The 24,780-nt window shown below is 42.3% G+C and overlaps 1 protein-coding gene across 1 annotated transcript in view; it reads left to right on the top strand.

Moving 5' to 3' along the window:
- Arhgef33 (Rho guanine nucleotide exchange factor 33) overlaps positions 1-23,618 on the top strand; it is a 50,753-nt gene extending 27,135 nt beyond the window's left edge. The window contains exons 9-16 of the mRNA XM_042675415.1: positions 1,996-2,128; positions 4,853-4,936; positions 5,942-6,025; positions 8,242-8,390; positions 9,371-9,535; positions 10,758-11,574; positions 16,277-16,416; positions 23,055-23,618. Coding sequence (XP_042531349.1) covers positions 1,996-2,128; positions 4,853-4,936; positions 5,942-6,025; positions 8,242-8,390; positions 9,371-9,535; positions 10,758-11,574; positions 16,277-16,416; positions 23,055-23,184 — 1,702 coding nt within the window. The 3' untranslated portion in view covers positions 23,185-23,618. The remainder of the gene's footprint in view (positions 1-1,995; positions 2,129-4,852; positions 4,937-5,941; positions 6,026-8,241; positions 8,391-9,370; positions 9,536-10,757; positions 11,575-16,276; positions 16,417-23,054) is intronic.
- The last annotated feature ends 1,162 nt before the right edge of the window (positions 23,619-24,780 follow it).

The following is a 24,780-nucleotide window of genomic DNA, read 5'->3' as shown; positions in this document are numbered from 1 at the left end:
TTTCATTTGTGCTTTTCTCCTTCATTTGGTGGTCTTTTGCCAGTTTCTGTGTCTCTCAGTCACTCCTTTGAATTCCTCTGCAGTGTGGGTGGGGATTACTTAGGTCTTCCAAACCCACCACTCCATCTGTAAGAGCTCAGATCAAGAGGTTCTATCCTCTGGTGTTTAAGAACTGCTAGGTTTGCCTGTGTGGAGACTCATGGAAAATGAAGGAGATGGAATAGAATGGAACATGAGAGTAGAAGATTTCTTATATCTTTTCACAGGGAAGCTCACAAGCCTAGTCTTGTGTTTTCTCTTCCCTGTGCTACAGCTACAGTCTTTGGTTTGCTTAGAAATAATTTTACAAAAACCTCTTCTCATTCCAGTGTCCTATTTTCTAGCAAAGGTTAGTGGAGCTTGAACTTAGGGCCTCGTGTTCTTGCTTGGTTTTTCTGCTCAAAGCTGGAACTCTATCACTTGAGCTACACCTCCATTTCCTGTATTTTTTGCTGACTGATTGGAAATAAGAGTCTTGTGGACTTTCCTACCTGGGCTGGCTTTGAACCTTGATCCTCAGATCTCAGCCTCCATGAGTAGTTAGGAAACAGATGTGAGCTACCAGTATCTGGCTGGCTATGGCTTTATGCTTGTTAAATTTGCTGCATGGGAAGCAAAGGAACCTACTTTCAGTTTTCCTGATCTGCCAAGTTATAGCTCAAATTCTTGCTGTAGCTGAGCAAAACTTTGTGCCCTGTTTCTTCTTTCCTTATTATTTTTTTGTTGGTCATGGGGCGTGAACTCTGGGCGTGGGTGCTGTCCCTCAGCTCTTCAGCTCAAGGCTAGAACTCTACCACTTGAGCCACAGCTCCACTTCCAGCTTTTTCTGCTTATGTGGTGATGAGGAATCGAACCCAGGGCCTCATGCATGCAAGGCAAGCACTCTATCACTGAGCCACCTTCCCAGCCCTTCTTTCCTTATTCTGTTTTTTTTTTTTTTTTGGGGGGGGGGGTCCGGTCGTGGGGCCTGAACTCTGGGCCTGGGTGCTGTCCCTTAGCTCTTCAGCTCAAGGCTAGCACTCTACCACTTGAGCCACAGCTCCACTTCCGGCTTTTTTTTTTTTGCTTATGTGGTGCAGGGGAATCGAACCCAGAGCCTCATGCATGCAAGGCAAGTGCTCTACCACTGAGCCACCTTCCCAGCCCTTTCCTTATTCTTATAGTGCTTTGACTTCTTCTCCATCTAGGTTCCCTTCTTCCTCCTATGATTCCCTGTTCTATTTCTCCTCTTCACCACACCCTTCTCTAACTTTTCTCTTTCTTCTTTATTTTCTCAGAAAAATGGAGACATACAAAAAGGCAGAAGAGAAAGGCTTGGGGTAGGAAAGAAGACTTGGAGTAGGAAAGGGGTTCAAACTCCACAGAGTCGCAGACCAGCTCTGGTCTATAATGTCTCCAGGCAAGACTGTCCTTGCCCATGATGCCTCCCCAGTAACTAAAAGGGAAAGGGGAACCCTTTCTGATGTCCAACTCCCTATGCCTTGAGTTTTCAGCTTTAAACACATTTTCCTCCTTACTCAACTAGCAATCTCCTACCCAGGAGCTAAGAATAACCAAGTGCCACTTTAGGTGCTGTCATTTATGGCATGAAGTGGAATAGATCATTTGCCCATAAATTAGAATTAGTTTTAAAACACTGAAAAATATTTCCTTTAGCATTTCCACTAGTTGCAGAGTAATCAAGAGTGTATCCAGTTGGGTTTTAGAAGGTCATTTGAGTGATGTGTTCTTTACATTTTGTTCAATACATAACCATGTAGGGGTCATCAGTAAAGGGGTCTTCGCAGTTCATGTATTTCAGCTATGTGGTCTCAGACTGTCTTTAGGTATTCTAAATTCAGATCCATGATTCAGAGTATTTTGTTTGAGTGTAAAGAATGGGAACTGCTGCATTTATTCCTGAAGAGTCTTCTTTTCTACAGCTGGTATGTGTGATTCTCTCTGTTCTGTTTCAAGCCTCTTCCCTGGCTCTTTACGATATCTTGTCCAGCAGCATCTAGATTTGCTCCATGCACTGCAGGAAAGGGTCCTGAAGTGGCCACGCCAAGGAGTCCTTGGAGATTTATTCCTTAAGTTAACAAATGATGAGGTAAGGTGTTTTCTCCCTCTGTCAGCTTTGTACAGATCTGTGTTGCACTCGTCTTTTAATGAGGAATTTAGACAGGGAATTTCAGAGCTAGGAGAACCCTGATAGGTTGTCTGACCTCTCCATTCTAGTTCATGGTATAACTTTTCTATCTCAGAGAGATGGAAAGGCATTGATGAAACCACCCAGCTTGCTAAATAGTTGGATATCTATGAAAGAAATGCAGGTAAGTCTTCCAACAGTGCATAACTTAAAAACTATACTATAACTGCCTCCAATGAAATGTATGTTTGTATGCATATGTTTATATATATATATATATATATATATATATATATATATGAGTGTGTGTGGGCAACTGTACCATTATGCATATATCCATCCATCCATCCATATCAAATAAATATTCAAGGATTTGTGTATATGTATCTTCACATATAGTTTTTGTCCTTCAGAGGTTCTTGGAATACTAGGGCATGAGCTCAAGGTCTTGTGTTTGTTAGGCAGGTGCTCTGTTACTGAGCCATGCCATCAACCCTCAAAGATTTTTTTTAAAATATATGATAAATGGCTGTTTGTCCTAAATGTCTCTTTTATTTTACTTCCTTTATTTTTTCTTTTGGTCAGTTATAGGGCTTGAACTCAGGGCCTGGGTGCTGTCCCTGAACTTTTTTGCTCAAGGTTAGCACTCTACCATTTTGAGGCACAGCACCACTTCTAGTTGCTAATTGGAGTCTCATGGGCTTTTCTGCCCAGACTGGCTTTGAACTCTGATCCTCAGACCTCAACCTCCAGTGTAGGTAGGATTACAGGTGTGAGCAACTGACACCCAGCTAAGGGTGCTAAATTTTGAAATCTCTATAATGTTCTGAAAGAAAATAGGATCCAGGCCTGAAGTTTAAAACTCAGATGTTGGGGCTGGGAAGGTAGCTCAGTGGTAGAGTGCTTGCCCTGCATGCATGAGGCCCTGGGTTCAATTCCTCAATACCACATAAGCAGAACAAGCCAGAAGTGACTGTGGCTCAAGTGGTAGAGCGCTAGCCTTGAGCTGAAGAGCTGAGGGACAGGGCCCAGGCCCAGAGTTCAGGCCCAGGACAAAAAACAAAAAAACTCAGTTGTCCACAGGCCCAGATAGTGCCATTCATTAATGAAGTGAAATGAATGTAATGCAACATGGTGTGGTAGGGACTGGACCAAAGTGGAGTAGATGCATTTTGCTACAGCAAACAGCTACTCAGATTTATTCAATTATCATTGGGGAAAAAAGAACCAGAGTTGTCAGATCTATTATTTTAAGGGAAGTCTAAAATCCAAAATATTGTATAAAATTTTGTTTTTTAAATACTGTGTGGGCTAATTTAAATGAGCCAGGCATAGTGACTCATGCTGTTAATCCTTGCTACTCAGGAGGGTGAAATCTGAGGATTGTATTTCAAAGCCAGCCCCAGCAGGAAAGTCCATGAGACTCTTTTTTTTTTTTTTATTCAGGTAAGGGGTAGGTTTATTCAGTAGACCTGCTGGGACCAGGCAAGGTTGGCACTCCACGAGGCTGGGAAAGAGAGGAAAGAGAGAGAAAAGAGCTAGAAAAGAGCAGAGAGAGGGGTAAGAACAGTAGCACTCACGTGGTATTCAGGTAAGGGGCAGGTTTATTCAGTAGACCTGCTGGGACCAGGCAAGGTTGGCACCCCACGTGGCTGGGAAAAGCCTGGGAATGAGAGAGAGCTGGGAAAGAGGAAAGAGCTAGAGCAGAGAGAGAGCAGAGAGAGAGAGATAGAGCTAGAAAAGAACAGCAAGAGAGGGGAGAGAGAGAGCAGAAAAGAACAGAGAAAGAGCTAGAATAGAACAGAGAGAGCAGAGAGCTAGAATTGACCAGAGAGAGCAGAGAGCTAGAAACGAACCGTCCATGAGACTCTTATCTCCAATTAATCACCAAAAATGCCAGAATTGGCGCTGTGGCACAAGTAGTAGAGCGCTAGCATTGAGCATAAAAGCCCAGAGATAGTGCCAGGCTCTGAGTTCAAGTGTTAGGCCCTGAGTTGGAGCTCCAGGACCAATATCAAAAAAATTTTAAATATGTGTATGTGGACTAATTAAAATAGATCTACAGATCTGTGTATCATTGTCTCAACTGCAGATAAAAATACAAAGTTGCCAAATGGTTCCTTGAATACAAGAGTCGATAGTGCAATCCTTCTAATATCAATTTTACTCATTTGTATGCAGCATGCTTTAGAGAACTAAAAATTATGGTAGCTTTGGGGATATAACTTTGGAAGCTATAAATTGTTTTCCTGAGGATAAATCACATAGGTGAATATGCAATTAATTGAAATGTGCAGTTAGTTGAAATCATTGAGAACTTCTCGTCTAGATAATATAGTTTGATCACATTTGTATGTAGATGATCGAAGCAAAAAGGAAGTACGACAACTATTCACTTTTATCATTTAACAATTTTAAAAATCTATTTTTTTAACTTACATGACCCTCACTCCTCTCATGGTTTATTATTCCATTTTCTGTCATTACTATATGAGTATTGAGTTTTGGTTCCCAGCTTGAAGTAGTAGTTATCTTAAAACTGAAAAAAATATGGATAAAACCTTCAAAAGATAGTAAAGGGCACATTAAATGAACAATTAAAATAGTAATTTTCATTTTCCATATAAAAATATAGTCATTCCTGATTTCAGGTTCTCACCACGAATTTTTGTGTTTGTTTTAAAGAATAACTTCTTAGATTACTATGTTGCCTACCTGAGGGACTTGCCTGAGTGCATCTCATTGGTTCACGTTGTTGTTCTGAAGGAGGTAAGTTAACCATGTTGGTGCCATCTTTTGCTTATGTATCATCTACGTGGCATTGCGCTCCACACTGCCAACACAGCATGCACACTCTGAGCTTGTTTTTCAGGCTGAGGAATGGCTTGAACGAAGTGTCTGGTACCTTCCTTTGGATTAAAAGAGGCCACTCAAGAATCAGTATCTTTCCTTTGGTTTTCCCCCCTGCTTTTCTGACCCTGTTTCACTGCACTGGAACTATAGACAGAGTAATAGGTCTTCTTAGCAGAGCTCTTCAGGCTTGTTTGATGTGTGTCCATGCATGTGTACACCCATGTGCACACTCATGTTCAAAAGGTATGAATCTCAATATTAAATTATTCTTTATGAGTTTATAAGATCATAAAAGTATTTGCTTTAAGCATTTCCACCACAGTGATACATTATATCTTGAGCAAGCATGTGTCCATATACAACAAATCCAGTTATTCTGGTTATTATAGGGAAAAACATAATCAGAAGTGCCAAAGCTGACAGAGATGAGGGGCTCTATCTGATTTTCTACTTCAATCCCTTTCCTTCTGCTACTCCCAACCTAATGTAATGCTACTACATGTTAGCATTCAGCCGTATCTGGGAAAGGGGAAGAGCAAGGGAAAGAAGGTGGGGGGAAGGGAAAGGTAGAGGAGAAGGTGGCACACAGAGAAAGTTCAGTGTGTTTTCTGTAGAGATGAATGATCAGTTTCTAATCATATTCCTTTCCCCTCTCTCATAAGGCTCTCAGTCACCCTTATTCAGCGCTTCTATCTAGCACGATAGGGGTGAGGAAGTAAGGGGTAGTAAAGGGAAATCAGGGTGGATTCAAAAGTATGTGATACACTCCTGCTGGAGAAGATGGGTCCACTTGGACATGTCCCTGCACATGTGCCCTGGACGATGAGAAATCTGTGCTTCCTGATGGTCTCTGGTGGGATGGCTAGGGGTTCTGCTGCCAGAGCTGGAGAGATGCTGGGAGTGACTCTACCTTTCTTTCAGGGTGATGAAGAGATTAAATCTGACATCTACACACTGTTTTTTCACATAGTCCAGCGCATTCCAGAATATCTGATACATCTGCAGGTAGGCATGGGGGCAAACCACAAATGAATTCTCATATCCAGTTATTATTTCTGGCTTCCAACTTAAATATACTATAAATGTGCAAGTAATTATTAATTCTTGGCAATATTTACATGGCCTAGATTGCTATGATTACCTCATACCTTGTCATATGCTAGGATATGAACTAAAAACTCCTATCTCTCAAACTTTTGACTCATGATGTATATATTTGCCAGCATCTTTGGCAGTCTAGAATCTTTCTGTAACCACTCCTGCTAGATTCTAAGTGCCTTGTTCAGCCCCTGCCTCTTTGGTTCTACAGCCATCTAAACGTCATCCACTAACATCTAAATTGCTATTTTACCTTCCCTACTGAACTGCTATCTTGCTAATTCTCACTTGGCTTGGCTTGGGTCCAAGGTTCTATTACGTAATTCTCACATTTTATGCCACAGAAGAGTCATGAAGCTGATGAGCTGACCTTTTCACACCATTTTCCCACAGGGCTTGTGACATCATGGAGGAAGTTGAGACTCTACAACCTCTTGTTAGACTCTCTTCTTCCCATGGGCTGTTCTGATTTATTTGCTGACTGATCTTCTTTAGTAATTCGGGGAAAATATCTTAGAAGTGATTGTGATTAGTCTCAGCTAGAAGTAGCCCGATATCATCAGTATTGGCATTTTCAACTGTATATGGCTGTAGGTTATCATAATAATCTTTTCAATAATGCCATTATATAAGTATTGTTACTGCCATTTTAGGTAAGGATATGTTAAGTATATAACTATATATTAACTATATGCTAAGTATATAACTATAAGTTTATAACATATAAGTTTATAGTTATGCCCAAGTTTATAACTATAAAAAACTAGCACTGAGGGGGCTGGGAAGGTGGCTCAGTGGTAAAGCGCTTGCCTTGCAATGCAGGAGGTCCTGGGTTCTATTCCTCAGCACCACATAAGCAAAAAGAAAAAAGCCAGAAGTGGCGCTGTGGCTCAAGTGGTAGAGTGCTAGCCTTGAGCTGAAGAGCTGAGGAACAGCACCCAGGCCCAGAGTTCAGGCCGCACAACCGGACCCAAAAAAAACAAAAACAAAAAAAAACTAGCACTGAAGCCCAGGATTTGTAAGAAGTATAGTATGGTAGGGTAAAGAAGCCTGGGTAGTATCATCTAATTTGTGTTCAAATCCTTCCTCTACTATTTACTAGGCAGATGACCTAATGAAAACCAATTGTTAGTCAATTTCCATATTTGTCAGAGTTAGTGACTTGTTTAACTGGGTAGTGGTAAAATCTAAATGGAATTATTTATGTAAAAGGACTAAGTATTTGGCAAATAAATATTAGCTTTCTCAAATCCAAATGACATGCATATCCTTCACAGCCTGGTAAGCATCTTAGTCTTCTTTTGTGTGTTACTACAATAAAATATCTGAGGCTGAGAACTTAGAGGTTTATTTTAGCTTATGTCTTAGGAGGCCCAAGAGCATAATGCTTTGGGTATGGGCCTTTGACAGATAAGGTCACAATGTGTAAGTGTGTATAAAAGGGACAGGTTACCTGATATGACATAGGAAGCAAGAAAGAAGGGAGTGCTTAGCCTGTTATTTTATAATTCACTCTCACAGGAATCCAGTGCACATACTAGCATTAATTCCTTAAAGAAGGTGGTCATCATTCAACTATCCCTCAGAGCTACTCTCCTGCCTTTAAATAAGTTCCAGAATCTGTTAAATATCATTAAATTTTAGGCCAAACTGTCAGTACAAGAGTGTTTAGGAGACAAACCATATCTAAACCACACAACAGGCACTGTAGAAGGAGGGGCCTCCAACCTGGGTTTGATCACCACAACTCACCTGCTACCAATCCCCACCAGCCTGTCTTGATACCTGATGTTGTCATCATTGAATTAAGGCATTGCTTACAGGCAGTCATTGTTAGAATGACTCTACTACTCCAGAAATTAGAAGCTCCTCCTAACATTTCAGATGGAATTATTTTATATTCCCATCCAACTCAAACACAAACTGTAATGACTCACTTTTGCCTTGGCCAGAGAACAGCAAGTTTGACATGTTAGTTTATTAAATGGGCCATATGAACTGTTAGTTGTTTTGCTTAAAGAGCTACCAAATTTACAACATATGTCAAAATAAGATGCAGAAGAAATAAAGCAATTTTTCAATTCTAATTAATGCACTGTCATTACCTCATTCTCTCCATGCAGAATGTTCTGAAGTTCACAGAGCAGGAACATCCTGACTATTACCTACTACTGGTGTGTGTTCAGCGCCTTCGAGTATTTATCTCACACTACACTCTGCTGTTTCAATGCAATGAGGATTTGCTTATTCAGAAGCGGAAAAAGCTCAAGAAGTAAGATTCTGGTGGTGCAATATAGAGGGTCTTGCAAAGATTCTGAGGTGATAGAGACCACTTAATTTGGGTATCTGTCACAAGTAACTGCATTGTATGAGTGGCTGAAATGCAAGGGAGAAGAGGGAGGAGAGGTGGCCAGACTAGCTACAGGTGGGAGACATCTACCACCTGGTGGAAATTAGAAAAAAAAAGCACTCCACTCGAAGGTACCCTATTATAACCACCTCAAAAATAGCTTAGTTTTCTCCCAACTTACCAGGTTTAAAACTTACCAGTTTAAAGGCCAGAATATAGTTTCTTTTTAACATTTACTGAGCATCTACTGTGTGTCAGATACTGTTGTACACAATGAAGAACAAAACAGAAGTCCCTGCCACATGGAGCTTATTCTTTACAGCTGGTCAGGTAAATAAGTTAGCTGTTAATAGGTGCTCTGGGTAAAGGTACAGCAAATGATGGGGAAAGGTGCTGAATAAACATCACACAATAAAGAAACCCCTTTGATTAGACAGCATCTGGGACTCTGAGGGAAAAGTACAACCCATAGCAGAGCTTTCTTAACAGCCTGGATTTTCTTTAGCTGCATTCCAACCCATTTGGTTGAGAATGCAGAATCATTTCTATCAGGACTTCAGACCAGAAAAAGATGCTATCTTCTGTAATAGAAATCGTTCCATCCCTCCGCTGGCTCCCAAGCTTTTTTCAGCTAATTTATCCACATTCTAATACCTGCCCAGCTGTCAGCTTATACCTTATTATATAAGCAACTTGGTTATAGAAGGACCCCAGAGAGAAAGAAAGGGGGGGGGAAGAGATTGAGAGGGGGGGGGGAGGGAGGGAGGGAGGGCGAGCGAGCGAGAGAGCGCAATCCCACAGTAAGCTTTATCTAGAGACAACTCTTTCTTGGCATAGTCTCTGTGATCACAGAGCCAGTTTCTCCTTGTACACCCTGAGAATGATTACTTCCATTCTGTCAGGTCATCTATGGCAAAGCTGTACAAAGGGCTGGCTTCCCAGTGTGCAAATGCTGGCCAAGATGCTTCTTCCACTGCAGGCCCTGAGGCTGTCCGGGACAGTGGGATCCACTCAGAAGAGATGTTGCAACCCTACCCTTCTGCTCCCAGTTCTGGCTCTGCTGTCACGTAAGCACCTATTGCTGTGGAAAGGTTAAGGGCCATGTCCTTAGATCTCAGCATTTTGTGTGAGTTAGTAGGCTGACTAGGCTTAGAAATATGATCTACAGAACTCCTCCTTCCTGTGACAGCCAAACTGTCCACCAGATGCTGGGACCCCCTAGAAAAAAAGGCACTGATGATACTAAAGATGATACTGTTGATACCTGGAGTACAAATAGAGACAGAAAGTGAAATTTTACTTTGTGGATTACTTCAACTCCAGACAGTGAGAAAAGTTATCCTCTTGATGTGCAACAAATAGAGCCAAAAATGGAAAGGTAGACATTCCATCTGAATAGTATGGCTGCCATTATACTGTGTTGAGAAATAATAATAATAATAATCTTCCAAAGTAAAAGAATTGGAGTCAGGTTAATATTCTATTTTCTTTTCCTACCTGTAAATGTAAGACTTAATTTCCATTTATGATTGCTGTATGCTGATCCTCTAAGATGTTCAGTGTTGACATCTACATTTGCATTCCTTACACATTTTCTTTTGTTTTTTGGCCTGGTCATGGGGCCTGAACTCTGGGCCTGGACGCTGTCCCTCAGCTCTTCAGCTCAAGGCTAGCACTCTATCACTTGAGCCACAGCGCCACTTCCGGCTTTTTTCTTTTTGCTTATATGGTGCTGAGGAATCGAACCCAGGGCCTCAGGCATGCAAGGCAAGCGCTCTACCACTGAGCCACCTTCCCAGCCCTCCTTACACATTTTCTTTTTGGGCCAGTCCTAGGGCTTGAATTCAGGGTCTGGGCATTGTTCCTGAGCTTTTTCACTCAAGGCTAGCAATCTACCTCTTGAGCCACAGCTCTACTTCCAGCTCTTTGGTGGTTAATTGGATATTAATCTGACTTTCATGCCCGGGCTGGCTTCGAACCTCCTCCATGCTCAGATCTCAGCCTCCTGAGTAGCTAGGATAGCAGAAGTGAGCCACTGGCGCCCGTCCAACAGCCATGTCTGAGTGCCTCAATGCTAAGTGGGGACTTTGAGGGCGTTCGCTTTCCTGTCATTTCCCCTCTTCTACTTGGTGACAACGATTCTTAAAAACTCTTTAGCTGAAGTTGGTGGAGGCTGTGGGCAACCCAAGCAGGCGCTTGGAGGCGAGGGGACGCGCGGAGGGGTGCGGGGCGAAGGCCAGCGCGGATAAGTCGTAAGCACGTCTCTTTTGTACTGTTTCCCCTCCGAAGGCACTTAATGCCCCCCGCGAAGAAGAGCCAACAGCAGCAGGGCTTGATGGAGAGCATGCAGCCCGGGAAGCCCAGCGACTGGGAGATGGAGGCCCGGAAGCACGAGAGGCCCGAGAACCTGCTGGCGCCTGCGCAGTTCTGCGCGGCCGAGCAGGACGTGAAGGCGCTGGCCGGGCCCCTGCAGGCCATCCCGGAGATGGACTTCGAGCCGTCTCCCGCCGAGCCGCTGGGCAACGTGGAGCGCTCGCTGCGCACGCCGGCCGAGCTGCTGCCCGACGCCCGCGGCTTCGTGCCCACGGCCTACGAGGAGTTCGAGTACGGCGGCGAGATCTTCGCGCTGCCGGCGCCCTATGACGAGGAGCCGTTCCAGGCCCCGGCTCTCTTCGAGAACTGCTCGCCCGCCTCTTCTGAGTCCAGCCTGGACATCTGCTTCCTGCGGCCCGTCAGCTTCGCCATGGAGGCCGAGCGGCCCGACCACCCGCTGCAGCCGCTGCCCAAGAGCGCCACGTCGCCGGCGAGCAGCACCGGCGCCTACAAGCTGGAGGCCGCGCAGGCGCAGGCGCAGGCGCACGGCAAGGCCAAGCCGCTGAGCCGCTCGCTGAAGGAGTTCCCGCGCGCGCCGCCCGCCGAGGGCGTGGCCCCGCGCCTCTACAGCACGCGCAGCAGCAGCGGCGGCCGCGCGCCGCTCAAGGCCGAGCGCGCCGCGCAGCCGCTGGGCGCCGCCGCCGCCGCCGCCTCCGCCCGCGGCGCGCCGCGGACCTTCTTCCCCCAACAGCGGTCCCAAAGCGAAAAACAGACCTATTTGGAAGTAAGGAGGGTAAAGTAAAACCGACCGACACGAAGCCCACCGCGCCGACGGCCCCGGGCCTAGATCTCAGGGCAGCCCGAGGGTCTCCCAGCACCGAGGGAGCGGGCGAGGCCATGGGGAGGGGTGGGGGGGGGCGAGCCGTGGTGGAGCCCAGGAAGCCCCCCCACGGCTCGTGCCTCGATGGCCTGCCAGTGCCAGGGGCAGGTAGCCGGACATAGAGTAGGGCACAGCACACGTGGGCAGAGAGAGCAGAGAAGGCCTCGACTCTGGTTAGGCCCAACGCGCACGCGCGCGCGCGCACACACACTGGTTAAGCCCAACGTGCACGCGCGCGCGCGCACACACACACACGTTAGAGGTGGTCTCTTCCCGTATGAGCTGGTGGTGTCTCAGCGTTGTACCTTCCCAAAGCGCCCACGTGCGAATGCGAGGCTTAATTTATTCCCCCCCTTTCCCTCCCTCCCCCCCCCCCCGCTTTGTGCAAGGTGCACCTCCTTGTTTAAATGTGCAAAAAAATGTCGACCGCTGTGTGTCACCTTCCGCCCACTGTCCTTGTTGGTAGCTAGGGACAAGGCAAGTCACCCAGTCCCCATGTAGGCTGCCAAGTTTGCTGCAGACCAAATACATTTCCACTTGCCAGAAGCTGGGCTTAAATAGTAGGACCTCAGATGAGTGGGAAAAGCTGAGTAGGCTTGAAGACTTGAGTTCAAGCTCCGGTAACTGGATTGGTTCTGAAAAACATCTTTAGCTTTAATGTATCTTGCTTTCTGCAAGCTTTGGGGCATTTAGAATACGCCAAAATTATGTATCCCAGATTGTGTAGTGAAAGGGACAATAGTTCCTGAGCAAATATTTAGGTTCTAACATAAATTGAAAAGAAAGGCAATTTCTGATGCAGAGAAAATTTTACAAAGTAGCTCTCACCAGGTGCCAGTAGCTCATGGCTAGCTGCTTAGGAGGCTGAGATTTGAGAATCCCAGTTCAAGTCCAGGACAATACCCCATCCCAACACACACACACACACACACACACACCAAGTAGTTCTTAATTTTTGCCACCACCCTTCTATTCCACTCATGATGAAGTGAATGGGAACAGATCACTAACTCCTTTCATTAATTTTTCTAGCAAGCACTGCCCACCTTGTATCAGGCTCTGTGCTGATTACTGAAGATTTAGAAATAGACAACATGGAATTGTAAATAACTGTGGGAGCCCATTGAAGGAGTATCTAAAACCTCTTGGGCCAGCCAGCTGCAGTGGCTCATACTATCCTACACTTAAAAGACTGAGATGGGAAGATTGCAATTTGAAACCATCCTGGTCAAAAAGTCCATGAGACTCTTCTCTCCAATTAACCAGCAAAAAACTAGAAGTGCAGGTGTAGCTCTAGTGGTAGAGTACCAGCCTTGAATGAAAAAGCCAAGTGAGAGAGTGAGGCCCTGAGTTCAAGCACCACTACTAGCACTAAATAAAATCTCTTGGGGTGGTGGTCAGAGAAGGCCTAGATATACTGAATATCAGACTTATACTTTAAAAGTTACTTTAAGGAGTTACTGAGGGGAAGGAATGAGGGAATGGAACATGAAAAGTAATTTCTAGAAATAAATCAGCAAAGAATGTTTTTCCTTCAACACAGTATTTCAGATGAGAAAGCTAGAAAATAGGCCAGGGGACAAAGAGAAGAGCTGTGCTGCCCACGTGGACACACTGAGTCAAAATTTGAAAACTTATTAAAGATCTGGGTACCGATGGCTCACACCTATAGTCCTAGCTATTCAGGAGGCTAAGATCTGCAGTTCAAAGTCAGCCAGGCAGGAAAGTCTATGAGACTTATCTACAATAAACTATTAAGAAAAAGCTAGAAAAGTGGCCCTGTGGCTTAAGGGATAGAGTGCCTAGCCTTGAGAAAAAGAATCTCAGGGACAGCCCAGTGGGCCCAAAACACATACACACACACAGAGCCAACAATAACAAAAGACCCTCAGCACCCAGAAATCTGGGTGCTGGTAGCTCATGCTTATAAACCTAGATACTCAGGAGGCCGAGACCTGGAGGATCTTGGTTTAAAGCCAGTCTAGGCAGAAAAATCCTGAAGATTCCATTATTAAAATAAACAGCAAAATGCTCGTTTGGAAGTAAGCTGAGCAAGCTCAGCCCTCTGGCATTAGCATAAAAAAATAGCTGGCCATTGATGGCTCACGCCTGTAATCCTAGCTACTCAGGAGGCTGAGATCTGAGGGTCACGGTTCAAAGCCAGCCCAGGCAGGAAACTCTGTGAGACTCTTATCTCCAATAAACCACTCAGAAAACTGGAAGTGGCACTGTGGCTCAAGTGGTAGACCACTTGCCTTGAGCTGAAGAGCTGAGGGACAGTGCCCAGACCCAGAGTTCAAGCCCCACGACTGACAAAAAATAAATAAAAAACACAAAACAACAAAATACCTCAGAAGGCCTGAATCTCTGGGACTCCTAGAGAGAGGTAATAGACAAGAGTGTAGGTGGTCAGAGGCTGCCTGGGGGTATACATGTTTGTGCATGTGTGTGTACATACATGCATGCTCTACGTATGTGTATAGCATTAATATTAGGCATGTATATGTGAGAGTGAATGCATTTGAGTTGGGCAGAGAATAGGGGTTTTAAAACCTCTGTCCTCAAGGATGTCAGCTCTTGGCTGGTAAGATGTACAAAACTCCTTGTCTATCTCTTCAAATATATTCTGCATCTCCCATCCCTGCCCAAGAGATCCAGCTTAAACCTAGTCCTTAATATGTTCTTCCTAAGAACCAAGAAATAGTATGCTTCCATGCAAAGAACATTGACAGCGATAGGAACTCCAGCTCTAGCGCTGGCTCTGCTGCCAAACAGCTGTGTGCTTTTGGACAGTTCACAACTCTTCATCACCAGTTTTTTTATCTCTAAAATAAGATAGAATTTATCTTACCTTCTACTTCATAGGGATCAGGCCAAACAATATAAAATTTATGAATATGCTTTGCAAACTATGGAGTGCAGTACAGATGCAAATATTATCAAGATCCTAATTACATATCACATGAATGGAATATCCATTCATGTATAGGAGGCATACCCAAGGCACATCCTTGGTCCTTCTGAGATTCTAATTCCTTGTATGGTACTTCATTCAGCTGGCATTTTGGACAGCACTGTCACCTGGCTTTAGTCCCTGCAAGCACTTCTGAAAATGTCCTGTAGCTACTAGTGAATACATTACCTGGGAACTTGTTATAAATCCATAAAGGGTAGCCAGACCTACTGGATAGAAACTGTAGCTTAGGGTTCATTCTTAGGCGATTCATGTATTAATGGGCAGAAATATATTTTAAACCATTAGTTTCATATGTAAGTGTGCATAAAGACTATCTAAGCTTCACTTCAGAGGTTCTGATTCAGAAAGTCTAGGGCTCAGACCTCTTTCTACATCTGGTACTACTCCTTCATTTAAGTTCCCAAAGTCACACCTGTATGCTTTCTGGAAAATTCATCCTCATGCTTTGCTTCTCTGTCAACAAGCAGTCATCCATCATTTTATGAGTTTTTTCTGTGTCTGTGTCTGTGTGTGTGCACGCGCATGCATGTGTGCACTTTGGCTTCTTTGGTACTCAAAGTTAATCAGGATTAAGCAGCTAATTTTAGATTGCTTCCAAATCACCTCAAGGTAAATAGTTTGTTAATGATATCAATATCTAGCTTATACACACATCTATGAGCACATCTCACATTTAAAGGAAATTAGTGAGTTCACAAAGATGCAGCCTTACTAGTCACTGGTGATCTATGCCTGTAATCCTAGCTACTCATGAGGCTGAGATCTGAGGACCGCAGTTCAAAGCCAGCCCGGGCAGGAAAGTCTGTGAGACACTTATCTCCAATTAACTACCTGGAATCTGGAAGTGGTGCTGTGGCTCAAGTAGTAGAGCATTAGCCTTGAGCTGAAGAACTCAGGGACAGTGCCCAGGCCCCAGAGTTCAAGACCCACGACTGACAAAAAAAAAAAAGATACAGCCTTCTTTTTAATTCACTTTACACTCAAAATCTGGATTATGAATTAAGAAATAGATTAAAGACATATTTATAGGTCAGACCTTTCAAAAACTCCTTTCCTTTATGACTAAAATAGAGAGCAATACAAGTTTGGAACTGATATTACGCTGTGGTAATAACATCCTATTGGTCTACTTGTTTTCCTCCAAAGTATAACCAAAACACAAACAAAATTCCTAGTATTACAGTAAACAAAGTTTCTTATTATGTAGAAAGAGAAACATAGTCAAGGATATGAAGGCTTAGGACTGGGTTTCCAGCAAGGCAGTGCTAATGCCAGATAAGAATTTATTTTCTGTAGTTTTATAATTAGCTGAACTATTTCCTTATCTTTAATTATCATTATACCCTATGCTAGACTGTTAGTTTTAATGTGTAAAAAATACCATATTCGAAATTTCTTTCCATCCGCTGATTTCTTCTTGCTTTAGTTGGGATATGGTGTTCACTGGTATTTTCTTAGAGTAGGATGGGAAAGTGACAAAAAAGAAAGAAAACAGAAATGAAGGAGGGAAGAAGGAAAGGAAGAAAAGAAGGAAGGGAGAAAGAGAAAAAGAGAGAGAAAGAGGAAAAATCTGTCCCACAGCCAGGATTAGACATTTTTAGAAAAGAGTAAAAAACTGCCCCTTTTTTGTGTTTTCAGGAGATGCATTTAGAAGATACCACCCGATTCTGTCCGAGGGAAGAAAGAGAAAGTGAACAAACATCTTTCAGCGATCAAAACCCCAGGCAAGACCAGAAAGGGGGCTTTCGCAGCTCCTTCCGCAAGCTCTTTAAAAAGAAGTGAGTAGCCCTTAGACAAGACGGCATTGTAACTCGTTTCCCTTTGGGCTAAGTCTTGAGGGTTTTAACAGTAATGATTACCAAATAGTTTGGTTCTCACACAACTGCTTCAAGTTCAATGCCTGCACCCAGTGGCCACAGTTCCTGCGGTGATATTAAGATATTTTTCCTTGTAATCTCCCATAGGAGAAGCAAACTCAGCTCTCTGCCCTGGCACATCTATCTTTTATCCTTCCCTCCTTGTTCCCAAAGTCTTGAGAGGCATGAGCAGAGGAGATCCCCAAAGGGAGCTGGGCGGAGAGGGATGCTCTACTGGAATCTCCACCTGTGGGAAGTTTTGTAAGGCCATTTCAGCACTAACTCCTTCATGGGCCTTTAATTACCCTGAGTGCTAATATATGTTTATTGGGACTTCTGCTAGTGTATTCCTTGGATGAATGGATTTGGCTTGGGCCCTAGTTTTGTTTTTAAATTGCATTAAAAGAGTGTCCATCCTACATAGGTGACAAGACCAAGGCATTTCCTCCTGTGGATTTCCTAAGTCTTTGTTGTTGCATGAAACATCAGCCACCAGGTGTTTTGGCCAGCACTGTGTTACAGTGCTGGGAGGCAGAGCCAAACTCTAGCATAAACGTAAGAGAGAAATGAGCATTAATGTTTGACCACTGAGGGATCAAGCAGTCCAGCTATTGACTGCCTGAATGACTCTGTTGCCATTGTCCTTCGGCCGACATCCCTTTTCCTTGGGGAGCTTGCTCTGCTTATTAATTTCTCTTGGTAGAAGTTCTTGCAGTCAGTTTTAAATACCAAGTCTTCATATTCTAGTAGATGGAAAAATAAAGGAGTTACTGCTGCTTTTGGAGACTTGCTGGAAAATCACTTTGTCCTTGAGAGTAGAGATTATTGGCTGATTTAGATAATGATATTGGATAGAAGAAAAGGAAGGAGTCCTAAAATGTGGTGTGGTTTTTTTGTTTTGGTTTCTTTTGTGACTTGTCTAATTCCTCTCAAATGAGGAGGATACTACTAAGATTAGTAGGTCTCTGATTGTTGGTCCTCGCCTGTTACTAGATATTACTAGAGTTGTGTAGTTAACCACTATTCAAATCTACTTACAGTGCAATCCAGGGCATTGATGACTGTTGCTGGATCCTCAGCTGCTTTCTTCAGAGATTAGGGAATTAAGAATTGTTTATCTCTCTCTGAGCTCATGGACTTAGATCTTTCTTGGCCTAGTGACTATTTCTGTTAGGGTTGACAGGGGTGGATGGGAGAACTTAGAAGCAGAGAACTTTCCAGCTTGAACTTGAGGATTAAGGTTCTGAAATCCTAAAGACCCCAAACTCTTAAGGACACTACTTGAACTGTACCGTTTTTTTTAACTGTAGTATTCCACTTCAATTTATAATGCCTGGGTACTGGCTGTTAGAAAACCATCTGCCACTTGTTCCTTTACAAATTCTGTTTATGAGACATGTAAAAAAATGTTCTGCTCATTGTATGAGGCCAAAAGGCATAGGTATGTCTTCACTGTATCCAGAGAGCGTAACTAACATCACTGAGTCAGAGGATGAGCTCTCCAAGAATGCACCTGCCTAGAACTAGAACTGGTGATCTCATGAGAGTGAGATCCTTGAAATAAAACCTAGGTAACTCTGGGAAAAGTACTGTGAAAGGGATTCTCACATATATGGGAGACTGCTCAAGTCATTTCTAATGTGGAGATTTGCTTTATCTGTTGGTTCATTTTGTTGCTCAGACTGAGTAGTCATATCTTTTTATCACCTGAAGAAAGAAATGGATGTAAACTTGGGCCTTTAATTTTAACGATTCACCAGGCAGCCAGGCATCATTGGCTTATATCTGTAATCCTAGCTACTCAGGAGACTGAGATCTGAGGATCACAGTTCAAAGCCAGCTCAGGCAGGAAAGTCTGTGAGATTCCAATTAACCACCAAAAAGCTAAAAGTGGAGTTATGGCTCAAGTGGTAGAGTGCTAACCTTGAGCAAAAAAAAAAAAAAAAAAAAAAAAAAGCTCAGGGATATCACTCAGGCCTTTAGTTCAAACCCCAGTACAAGCACAAAAGAAAAAGAAAAGATCCACTATGCAGGGAGACCATATTTTATCTTTGTATAACCTCCTGATATAATGCAGAAGACTTACTGTGTAGCTCCTCCAATTCATGCTGGTTAATTTCTTTAAGTCTTCTTTTTGAGATTCTTCTTTAAATGGACAGGGGATTCCTTTAGTCCTGTTGTCCTTTCTGCACCAGTCATACTGTTGTTGACAGTAGTGGCATTATCTTTTGTACCTAAAATCTAAAGTTTTATCTAAGTGGAAGTAAAGGTAAGGCCACTGAGATTATTTTACCTTTGGCTTGCCAGATTTGGCATAGGGCCACAATAAAAACCTTGGGGACCTGACAAGGGATAAAGAAGCAGCTTAAATAGTTTTTCCTGAGTGTTTTTATCCAAGGACCACAGAAAGTCTATTATACCTCAGTATGATACTATAGAGAGAAAGGGAAGAGGCCTAAACATAGCACAAAAGGGCCAGGGTCTTTTACCTCAAATGAGAATACATCATTCTTCTTTGCATGCACTATTTTAGACACTTATGGCAGCAGTGGCAAATGCTGGGTTCTAGAAACACTCCAGAGCTGGACCTGTTAGGTCCAAATGGGCCACTTGTGTCATGTTTGGGGCTCACTGCCTTCCTCCTCTGCAAACCTTTAGAGGCTCATTCCTGTCTACACTGACACACTTTTTGTTCCATAGGGGCTTGTTTGGCTGGTGGCCCCACACACCCAGAATGCTGCTTCGGGATGAAGCTAGGCATGGAGCCAGATGCAACAGAAAACCTGAGAAAGGGTTCTCTTCCCTCTGAGGCTGGGAGGGCCGAATGCTCACACCCACAGGATTCAAAGGGGAGTCAAGCTGACATCATTAAAAAAAAAAAGTCCTGAAAAATGCCCATGATATTTGAGGGAATGAATGACCCTTTGATTATTCCCATCTCAGGCACATTTGTCCTAGACAGATGCCAGGTTATGTAGCCATGAGCAGTGTCAAGAATTTATCAGAATAAAGTTTACATATCTTAAGAGTTTAAAAATATTAAGTGACTTTACACATTTTAAGTAACAATTTCTAAAAGCTAGGAACAGACCTAATATGGATGGGTGATGCTGGATGGGACACTTATTCCCCCTGCTGTTGAGCAGGATGGAAGGTAACTATCCCTTCTAGAAGATTCTGTATGGAAACTGTAAAGAACCTAAGCCTAGATTATTGTAAAGGCTAAGGTAAATAGTACTTTCATCTTTCATATATTAATCTTGCACTTGGGTAAACAAGTATTCTTGGATGGGTAAGTTAAGGGTGTGGCAGTAAGGAAAAGAATCTTGTAAGGCAGTTTAGGAGTAGGGAATGTAGATGATGCTTTCTCTTTTAAATTCTCAAATTTGAGGGAGGGAGTTTAAGGTAAAGACTTTGGCATCCAAATGATTGTTTTCTCAACAATTCCCTGGCTAGTATTTTGTGACATGCCTTAGAGTATTTTTGTCTTAATTACCACCCTGCCTCCACCTGTCACCTAAATCTATTTTTTAAATTATACACTAGGAGAGCACTTCTAAAGGGCTCATATAAATAAGTGTCAGGGAATCTTCTTCTTTTGGTATCTTTAACTGTTTTTGTATTTGTTCAACCATGGCCATGGAACAAAGTTTATAATAGAAAGCAGGAATACCAAAGAATCGACTGATCATTTTACCCTTACCTTCTTCTCTACCTCCTAATGCCCATCTAAAGCCCTTGCTGTGGGGATCTCTTCTATTTCATTTAATTCTCTATATAACTTTAAAATTGAAGGAGATATTTAAATATTTTAGATCACTTAAACTCTGATGATAAATATTTCTCAATAGGTCATTTGAAATCAGTCATTAAGGGTCTGCAGTGTACTAGGTTCTGACCAGTACAAAAGAAGCACTAGAAATCCTATCCATTAGGAGCTTACCATCCAATGTAAGGGTAACTTAACTGCAAGTTATAGTACCTAGCATGTAAAACAAATACATTTTACACATTGACTACCAGGGCTAACTGGTTTGGCTAAGAGGACAGATGATTCCTTCCACCACCACCCCTGACAATGAATACTCTTACTCTCTATTTGCATGTCTTCTAAAGCTTTCAAGGAGGATAGTTTTCCCCATCAGAGACCAATTCTTCTTAACTCAGAGAGGCTTCTGTGGTATTAGACTCCACCCCTCTCCCTTCCCCAACTCCAAACTTTCCAGGTTTATCAGTAGCAAATCTACACTTTTTGAATAACCAACTTGTAATTCTCTTTGTCTCTGTTACTTGAATGTAAGGAAAGTTAGTAACAAGACTATTCTTTTTTCGTCTTTCCATCAAACGCTGGTATGGCCATGTGTTAGAATGAACTGGCAGCCATTGTACCCTTTCCTGGCAAGTGGTTGTCTCTTTAGAGCCTGCTTAGATGTGCCCACTCAAGTCAACCAAGATAGCTGTGGGAGCACAAAAGTCATTTCTGTGTTTTTGCAATAGTTCAGAGACAGACACACCTTTGGAAGAATCCAGGTGATCATACAGCATGCTACACATTATGAAGAGGTCAGTTAAACTTGACAGTAGAATGATAGTTTTGGAAAGGATTAGCAAGTTAACCATTAGTTAATTTGTAGTTTGTTAATACTAAGAAATGCAAGGGCATGCAGATACTGGAGGCAGGGAAAGTGAGAAGAGCAGTTTAAAAAAAAAATAAGTGGAGTCTGTGGACTTTAAAAACTAGACAGGGCGATTTTGGCATTTGTTTCAGAAATGGGAACGCAACTGGTGAAGATTTCTGTGGTCCTTGGGGCTGGTGGTGACATCAAAGCTTTCCCATTTCCAGGTAAACACTGAACAGTTGCATGTGGGAACATGGAAGTGTAACATGTTGGGTTTTGGAGAGATCAGATGTAGATAAGAGGGGAAATGTGAGGTGATGATATTTAAGTTTTGATTAGTGACCTTCTGTTGAGAAACTGTCATGGGCAAGACTAATTTAGAAGAAACTGCAGCCCAATTCAGTTCCTGCTCTCTACTTGCTGCTCCTGAAAAAATAAAGGAGGGGGGCATTCCTAGGCTCTTGAACAGAAGACCTAGGCAAAGAATGAAATGGTCAAAATACATCTTCCTCACATTTGGGGCACAATTGTATCAATCAGGGGTGATCTGAATGGAAGTAGGCAGGAGTATTGAGAGGTCTCAGTCTTAGAGAGGGGCAAGGGTAGTCTTTTTCAAGGGTGAGTTTAGTGGGTCCCTAAGAGGAAGAGAACTTCATCCCATCCAGATAGACTAGAGTTGTGAGAAAAAGTTTTCCTCTCTTCACTGGGATGCAGCACAGAAATATTCCTTACCAAAGTAAAGGCATGGTGAGCAGCTATGACTTCATCTGTGTTCCTTCATATGAGGGCAAAAAGTGAAAATGCCTAGCCTAGCCATCAGGTCTCCAGGATTGTAGTCTGTGTGAGGATCCAATTTCTTTTCTTGAATAATGTAAAAGGATGTTTGAATCTGGCCAGTTAATTCAGTACATAATAGAATCATAATTAACTAATAAAAGAACAAAAAATAGTATACTAACATATCAGTGAAAGAACTTTCAGGGTAGTGAATGTACAGAGGTCAGTTATTCTTTTGTGGACAGGGAAGCATATCTGACTCAACCTCAGCATATGAGAAATTGTGTGGTTGCATAGGAGCTTTGGACAAAGAACTTTGTCTCGCATCACTTTCATACATCCCGCATGAAATCTTTTGATACTGGTTCTTGGCTACAGGGCTAATTTTACCCATCCTATCTCAGAGTTTACATTAGTGAAAGGGCCCCAGTCTAGCTTACCAGAGGTTATTTCCAGAAAGCCTCCTCCCTCCAGGGACTTCTGACATGAACAAACTGGAGAAGGTGCAGAGCTGGAATGGATTACCCACTGGCTTAACCAAGATCTAAAGGAAGAATGATCCTCGACTGGGGACTCAGATGGACTGACTTGAGTTGGCCTTGGTTTCTTTTGCGGTAGCTGAGATTTATAGTATCTCCTAAATCTGATTACTGTACTGATTTCTGCATTCTAACAAATGTAGCATATTTATGTGGTTGGCTTCAATAAATCTTTCATTTAAAAATGAAAACAAGCAAAAGCAAGAGTTTGTAATGCAATGCCTAGATTCAGCTAAGGCCCTTAATAGCCTTGGTGGAGTTATATCTATTTTAATTTTAGGGCTTTGGTATTTTTGTGGTATAGTTACTTCATTGAACCAAAAATAGGATATTGTGCATTTTCTGAGCTTTTCTCCCCTTACTACAGTGTAATTACATGGTATCTTACACGGACATACACAGTTGTCACAACTGTGCTGAGGAGGCATTAGAAAGATATTATCTTTATGTTCGCTGCAAATCCTAGCCAACACATATCCTGAGTCTTAAAATTCAGGAGAGTAAGATTTATTCCAAATCTAGGAGACAACTGTTTTACAAATGCAAAACAATTTGGATAGATAAAATATTTGACAACAATTAAAACCAAATCAACCTGTACTTTATCTGTGTGCTGAGATTTTAGGTCCAGTGGATCAGAATACAGGGAAAAAACTAATGAGAATCCCTCAATGGATCCTTCACCCACCAAACAAGATTTCTTCAGAAACCGACTTGCTCTTGCAAATGACCTTGACCAAGGAACAGCTGTGTAAAACATTTAAAAGTGTATTGTCAAGTGGTAAGATGAGGATTAAAAAAAGTGTATATATCTGTGTAGGAATATATATATATATATATATATATATATATATATCAATGTATAAATCCCCAAGGAAAACAAATATAAATACTTACACATGAAACTAAAATCAACATACAAGACATGAAGAGATGAAGATTAGTCAATGGTTAAGATCTGGCTTTCTGAACCTCAACACTTGGGAAAAGGGAACTGAAGACTTTTCACATCATTACAGAAAAACACAATAAATTTGGAGGAAAATAAATGTTTGTAAGAACAAAATCTTGCACCTTGAAGTCATTCCCCTAGCATCATCTTGAGTATGTTCATATTTAACATGGATGTGACTTTTGCGCTTCCTAGACATGTAGCTAATTAATCCATCCCCCATTGCTTAGACTAATACAATTATGTCAGGGACCAGTGGTGTCTTACCACATGCCATTCAAAAAGCCTCAAGGCAATATATAACATCCCTTACAGCAAGGGATTAACCCAATTATATTTTGCATACCAAAATCTGAGTTACAGGGACTTTGAGGTTAAACCATGATACAGAAGATCCAAGCTTGTTGTCTCGTTATAGAAATAAATCAAGAAAGGGAGTGATGATTGCTGTAGAAATGGGAGTAGAGACAAACATTTATCCCCTGTGTGGGCTGTGCTGAGGATGTGAAGAGTGCAGAGTCTTTATTTTACTGAGTACACAGCAGTCTAGATCCACTAGTAATCCTGTCACACACTCTTAGAAGCAGAGTGTTTAGGAAAAAAGGCATTGATTTAGTCACATCATCTTAGAAAGGTTTTCTTCAGTCTGGACAGAAGGTGGCAACAGCACTAGTGCTTTAATAGCACACACACACGCACGCACGCATGCACACACGCACACAGCTTGCTACAAACACCAGGTCAGAATAAAAACCTCAGGGATACATTACTTCAATTTTTTTTCCCAGAAGCTTTAACGAAACAAAGCTTTTACAGATCATGTAAAAGAATAGTTCAACAAAGCCTGCTTGGCTCTGTGTTCTGTTTCTACGTAATTATGTCATGATAGAAAAAAAAACTAGGTTCCCATTCTGGTCCCCATTCTTAAGAAGTTGTCAAAATTAAGGTATTTGGCTTCCATCCCTTCACAGTCTAGTACTTAAATTGTCTTATTTGTACACTGCTCCTCTGTGAACACAGTTTGATAAAATAGAACTTACCAATACTCCTCTCCTGATTTGATGATTGATTAGGCACTCTCCCTTTAGCTTTTGAACAATGGGGATATAAAATATAGAAGGATATACTGACATGTTTTTCAAGTTTGCAGCATTTACACCAAAGTTTTCATTTCCTTCAAATTAATAGATCCATTTGAAATTAGATTTTTCTCTACTTTTAGGCCAAAGTTGTTTTGGGGCACTGCTTGAAAGTATATTGCCAAATCAATTGGACATAGAAAGTGAAACAATACACAGCCTCTTAAATAAAACATATAAATAAGATTACTTTTGACTTTCATAACCTTTTTGTCATTAAAACATTACATTCCTGGTTAAACAAAAAATCAAACCCCTTT

Source organism: Dipodomys spectabilis, unplaced genomic scaffold (genome assembly GCF_019054845.1).
Source record: "Dipodomys spectabilis isolate Male_0828 unplaced genomic scaffold, ASM1905484v1 ptg000026l, whole genome shotgun sequence".
Classification (NCBI taxonomy): Eukaryota; Metazoa; Chordata; class Mammalia; order Rodentia; family Heteromyidae; genus Dipodomys; species Dipodomys spectabilis.
The sequence above is the reverse complement of the archived record's forward strand: the minus strand, read 5'-3'. Positions and strand labels throughout refer to the sequence as shown.